A 6,000-nucleotide genomic window follows, 5' to 3' on the forward strand; every position below is an offset into this window, starting at 1 on the left:
CACAGCTATCCCATGTGCCGTGCACAGGACAGCACACGGCCAGCAGTACAACGAGGAGGAGAACATCCATCACTACCAGCAACATGTGGCAGCTGAAAGAACAAGGGCTTGTCACCACCAGTACGGCCGACGATGTACTGCCCGCAATATTCCTGTTGCCTGGGGTTCCCTTGGACGCGGGGCTGATGTCACAGAGTGCCTGGTTCCGGGTGCTGGGCGTGGTGGCGGTGGGGGAGGGATGGGGGGCAACAGGAGGGGTTCCAAGCAGGACTGGAGGCGGAAGCTGGGATCGCACACCCCTGACAGAGCCCCACGCAATGCCCTGCTTGCACGATCAGGGCGGGCAGGCCCCGTGGCAGGCAGCAGCGCCTGGCTCCCAGCTCTGCCTGCTAACAGCTCACAGGGCAACACCCAGCGTGGCCTCGCAGCCTCTTTGGGGAGTTCCCTGCCGCCCTGCTCTCTGCAGCCCTGTGCCACCGGCTCCTTCCCAATAAACAGACACACAACAAAGAACACAATGACTACAGCAGCATGTGCGTGCTTGGGTGTTGAAGAGCCAATCTGTTGATGGCCGTGGCACCAAGCAGTTCTGGGCAAGCCAAATAAGCCAAGCACAGCCCAGCAACGTCAACCTTCCTGCACAAAGCACAGTGAAATGCAGGTGCAGCACACTCCTCACTGGCCATGTCAGCCACAGCAACGCGCTCTGGCAGGCGTCGTGTACTTGCTGTCTGTGAGTTGGATTGCTGTTCTGGGCACCCACTGACCATGGCACTTGTGGCAAGGGCAATCAACGTGAAGCTCCAGAGAGAGAAGGATGCTCCTGCTCTCAGCCCTACATGCCATTGTTCGCAGCTTTGCGAGATCTTTCATCACTCTCACCTCATCAGTCTGTCTTCTGCCACTGACTGGAGGAGCCTTGCTCAATCACCTGCTGAAGTGCAGGAGAGAAGCAGGAGCCAGGCACGTGCATTGTATTTGCACAGCAGGGCTAGGTCCCTGGAGCGTCGAGAGCAGTGGCTTGAAGGATGGCAGCCTCCAAGCTTGTGAAAGGTGCGGCAGCTCCCTGCTGCCATCCTGGCTTCTGTGGCGAGGCATAAGGCGCACAGCGGAGGGAGCAATCGGGTCCCGAGGAGGAGGACCACGCAGGCTCTGTCTGAAAGTGGAAGAGCTGCTCTCAAGGCCCTTGAGGTGCAGCAGAGCTTCCTAGGCCCCAGAACTGGCCTCCAAGCAAGCGGGCTCAAGGCTGCTTTGTGTTTTGAAAAGGGACCGGCTGCCGGTTCCCATGTGTCTGCTGAGAGCAGGCAGAAGGCGGCCTTGGAGAAGACAACTTGTCTGCTGGGGAAACCCTGCTCTTTCAGCACCAGTTTTGGCAGGTGGCTAGCAGGGAATGCCGTCAGAGGTGGCCACACTTCACAGACGCTTGAAGGAAGAGATTGGGGTCATTTGGCGGAGAGGACTCTGGCAGGGACAGCAGTTCCCAGGCAAGCCCGTCAGTAATGGCACACAAGTCCAAGGTGACCTAGCTAACAACACCCAAAGACCACGTGTGTTGACAGATGGGGCAAACCTGGGAGCAAAGGGGGAAAAAATAACTGGGCTTGGCCCCGTGTCTGGGAGGAGAGCAGGGCTGAGAGAGGCAGGACTCAGGGAAGATGAGGGGCACGTATAAGCACGGCAAATGGAGAGAAGGGGGGATCAAGGAGCCGGTCACACAGAAGCAAAGTGCTGGCTGCCTTGCTTGCCTGAGCCCTGCGCCTAATCACCACAGTACCCACTGGCTTCTTTCGGAGAGCCACCCCAAAGCCCTTCCTGTGTGGTCCCATTCTGCACCTGCCACACGGTGGGTCCCCAGGCCTGGCTGCTAGCAAAGGCCGACGGCAAGACAGGCCACAGGCAGCCAGCACTTGGAAAGCCCCAGTGTCTCGGGCCAGCTGCTGCTGGGAGCCCTGTGCGCGTGCACAGCTCACTAGTGAACCTGAAGCTGGACGAGGTGACAAGCAAGAGGGGAGAGAGAGCCTCTCAGGCATGTGGATGGCCTGCGGTGTCAGCCGACGTGCCTGCTCAGCCCCAGCGTCCCCACCTTGCAAGAGGACCAGGCCTGCCAACCACTGGCCACCTCTCCACCTCCCAGAGGCAGGAAGGACTTGGAGGTGCTTGAGCATGCATGCCCTCAGCTGCTGCCCACCTAGGCATGCCCCCCCCTGCGGGAGCTGCAGAAGGGCCTGCCTCTGAAGCTGCCAGGACCGTCCTCCTCTTGCTCTGTGCTTGGGCCCCGGCAAGCCATGGTGCTGCAGCTCCCAGCTCTGTTCCTACCCAGGACTGCAGGGCATGCCTCCAGCTGAACTGGGATCTCTGGAAACATGGGCATGCCCTTTGCTTCCTCTTGATCATGCAGTGAAAGGAGTTCTTATGGCTCTGCGGATGATGCTGGAGCATGCTCCCTCCCCAAACAAGTCCGGCTTTCTGTCCAGAGGCCTCTGTACAGTAAATTGACATTTGCTTGCGTCAAGCTGCGTCCCGTCTCTTCATCGCAGCACAAGCACTTGCAAAGCTGCGACAATGGCATGTAGGGCTGAGAGCAGGAGCATCCTTCTCTCTCTCTAGAGCTTAACATTGCTTGTCCTTCCCACAAGTGCCATGGTCAGTGTGTGCCCAGAATAGCAATCCAACTCACAGACAGCAAGGACACGATGCCTGCCAGAGCGCGTTGCTGTGGCTGACATGGCCAGTGAGGAGTGTGCTGCACCTGCATTTCACTGTGCTTTGTGCAGGAAGGTTGACGTTGCTGGGCTGTGCTTGGCTTATTTGGCTTGCCCAGAACTGCTTGGTGCCACGGCCATCAACAGATTGGCTCTTCAACACCCAAGCACGCACATGCTGCTGTAGTCATTGTGTTCTTTGTTGTGTGTCTGTTTATTGGGAAGGAGCCGGTGGCACAGGGCTGCAGAGAGCAGGGCGGCAGGGAACTCCCCAAAGAGGCTGCGAGGCCACGCTGGGTGTTGCCCTGTGAGCTGTTAGCAGGCAGAGCTGGGAGCCAGGCGCTGCTGCCTGCCACGGGGCCTGCCCACCCTGATCGTGCAAGCAGGGCATTGCGTGGGGCTCTGTCAGGGGGTGTGCGATCCCAGCTTCCGCCTCCAGTCCTGCTTGGAACCCCTCCTGTTGCCCCCCATCCCTCCCCCACCGCCACCACGCCCAGCACCTGGAACCAGGCACTCTGTGACATCAGCCCCGCGTCCAAGGGAACCCCAGGCAACAGGAATATTGCGGGCAGTACATCGTCGGCCGTACTGGTGGTGACAAGCCCTTGTTCTTGCAGCTGCCACATGTTGCTGGTAGTGATGGATGTTCTCCTCCTCCTCGTTGTCCTGCTGGCCATGTGCTGTCCTGTGCACGGCACATGGGATAGCTGTGGGTAAGTGGCCCGAGGCTCTGGGAGGGAGATTGGGCAACCCTTGTGAGCTTCTCTAGAGGGGTCCTGCTTATCCCCCATGGCCTCCCCAGTGGCTCTTGAAGGCCATCTGGGAGGCTCAGCTCCTTGCCAGCATCCAGGCTGCTGGCACAGCTCGTCTATGGGCTGAAGCAGAAAGCAAGGAAAGGGGAGCGGGCACGCACCCCACGGGTTTCCTCGGGCCCTCTGGCCATGCCTTTAAGGGAGGGAAGATGGCTGGCCTTTAGCCGGAATGGCGCAGGCTTCCATGGAGCTAACCAGAATGGGGTTTCTGGTTACAGAGGCACCTGCGGCCTTCGGCCTGCGGCTTTGAACTACAGTATGTCACACGTCGTGGGTGTCCGAAATGCCCAGCCAGGGGCCTGGCCCTGGATCGTCAGCATCGAGGCTCCCTTGGAAGGAGGCACGGCGCACATCTGCGGGGGTTCCCTCATCAGCCCACAGTGGGTCCTCACAGCAGCCCACTGCTTCATCGAGGCCAGGTAAGGAGGACCAGGGTTCAGGGCTAGCCCCACACTCTAGCAGGTGCCCTGAGCACAGCAGCACGTGCTGCAGCATGTCCTGTTGCCCTGCAGTACACCCAGTGCCTGGGCACTCCACAGCCACCTGAGAGGCTGCTCAGGAGAAGGCTGGCTCATGCCACTGCTTCCCAGCAGTCTCCAGTTCGACATTCCTTGAGCCCAAGAAGCACGTGCTCTGTCGCACCCTCCCTAGTGCTGCTCTTCTCTCTTCCTTGCCAAGCAGAAGGCAGGGCAACTGCTGTGCTGCTGCAGCATGTGGCTCTGCTCCCTCTGAGCCCTCTCTCCATCTGCCTTCCAGGAACATCACCATGTGGCAGGTGGTGGTAGGTGCCACCCAGCTGACCCAGCTGGGACCTGAGGCCCAGGTGCGCAACATCAAGCAGCTGCTGGTTCACCAGCACTTCAGTAATATCACACGGAGGAACGACATTGCCTTGCTGGAACTGGAGCAGCCTGTCCAGTGCAACAGCTACGTACAGCTTGCCTGCGTGCCCGATGCCTCGCTGAGAGTCTCGGAGCTGACAGAGTGCTACGTCAGTGGCTGGGGTGCCAGGACTGCAAGAGGTGAGCTCCCAAAATGTAGTCACGTTGCGAGCGCAAGCTTGGCCAGCTTGGGGAGGCAGGTTGCTCTTCCTGACGGCAGAGGAGAAAGCCAGAATCAGGCTGTGGGGACGTATGCCTCTTAGAGAGGGGGGCGTGAGCCACTGACCCAGAGCAAGGCAGAAAGGAAGGAGCGGTCCAGCGCCTCCCCACATGCAAAGCCAAGCCCCGGGATAGGGCTTCAGTCACGCAGGGAAGGAGAACTGGCAATGAGCTGCTGGGTGTTCATTCCTTTCTGTGCTCTTCACAGCTGGAGGATCGGCGTATGTGCTGCAGGAGGCCCAGGTCCACCTCATTGATGCCGGGGTCTGTAACAGCAGCGGCTGGTACAGAGGGGCCATCCACACCCACAACATCTGTGCTGGCTATCCGCAGGGTGGCATCGACACCTGCCAGGTAGGAGCGTGCTACAAGCCAAGCCCCGGCAGCACGGGCAGCCCCGCCACAACCGCCCAAACCTGCACCGTCACGGGCTTTTCCTGGCCACTCACACTCCCATTGCTGTGTCCCCAGTGCTGAGGGCCTTACCCCCCTTCCCCTTTTGCACGCCTTTGCCCAGGGCCTGCCTGCCTTGTCCCAGAGGCCTGGCACTATGTCCACAAAGCCCACCCAGTGCCCTTGGCAGCCCAGAGCTTCACCATCCCAAACGTGCAACATCCTTCTGCAGCACCTGCAGGACAACTGTGCTGCAGGGAGAGCGAGCCCTGCCTTACAGGCCCACCGCCCCCTCCCAGGAAAGCTTCTCCAGAGCTTGGCTGGCCACTAAATACAGCTCTGGAAGTGCCATGAGAGGGAAGGAGCCAGCCACTGGGCTGACGGTGGCCACCCAACAACCCCTTCATCCTCTCTCCTCTGCTGCAGGGGGACAGCGGTGGGCCTCTTGTGTGCCAAGACAAGAGCGCTGACTACTTCTGGCTTGTTGGCCTGACCAGCTGGGGGATGGGCTGTGCGAGAGCAAAGAAGCCCGGAGTCTACACCTCCACCCAGCACTTCTACAACTGGATCCTGGAACAGATGGGCCTGCACACAGCAGTAGCGACTACTGCAAGGCCGCAGCCAGCCTTCACCTCCACCCCCATTCACAGGCCAACACCAACAGAAGCAGGAAGGTTTATACCCTTCCCATTTAGAGGTCAGAAGCTGTGGGATTTCCTTTCTTGGCTGCAGAAGTTGGTGCAGTTCCTAATAGGAGAAAAGGTTTGATTAGCCGGACAGAGAGGATCCAGGGCTGGCTGCAGCGCACCACCAGCACCATTTCCCGCTGGGGCAATGCCTGCTGATGCAAAGGCAGCCTCAGTGTCAAAGGCCTGCTCTGTCCTGCCCGCGCTCCTCTCAACGGAAGAGCTCAGCTGGCTGAGTCCCTGCAATAAAGTGTTTCAGTTCTGTGGCTAACCAGGCACCAGTCCTCTTCAGTCTCGTGTGCAAGGC

At 59.7% G+C, this 6,000-nt stretch overlaps 1 protein-coding gene across 1 annotated transcript; it reads left to right on the forward strand.

Annotated features, from left to right (window-relative positions):
• Window positions 1–2,904: 2,904 nt before the first annotated feature.
• LOC130147614 (acrosin-like) lies at window positions 2,905–5,775 on the forward strand. Its single transcript, XM_056335052.1, has 5 exons — window positions 2,905–3,415; window positions 3,733–3,933; window positions 4,271–4,536; window positions 4,805–4,968; window positions 5,434–5,775. Exons 1-5 carry the CDS (start codon window positions 3,327–3,329, stop codon window positions 5,773–5,775), a joined length of 1,062 nt encoding a protein of 353 aa, XP_056191027.1. The 5' UTR covers window positions 2,905–3,326.
• The last annotated feature ends 225 nt before the right edge of the window (window positions 5,776–6,000 follow it).

Source organism: Falco biarmicus, chromosome 4 (assembly GCF_023638135.1).
Source record: "Falco biarmicus isolate bFalBia1 chromosome 4, bFalBia1.pri, whole genome shotgun sequence".
Taxonomy (NCBI): Eukaryota; Metazoa; Chordata; class Aves; order Falconiformes; family Falconidae; genus Falco; species Falco biarmicus.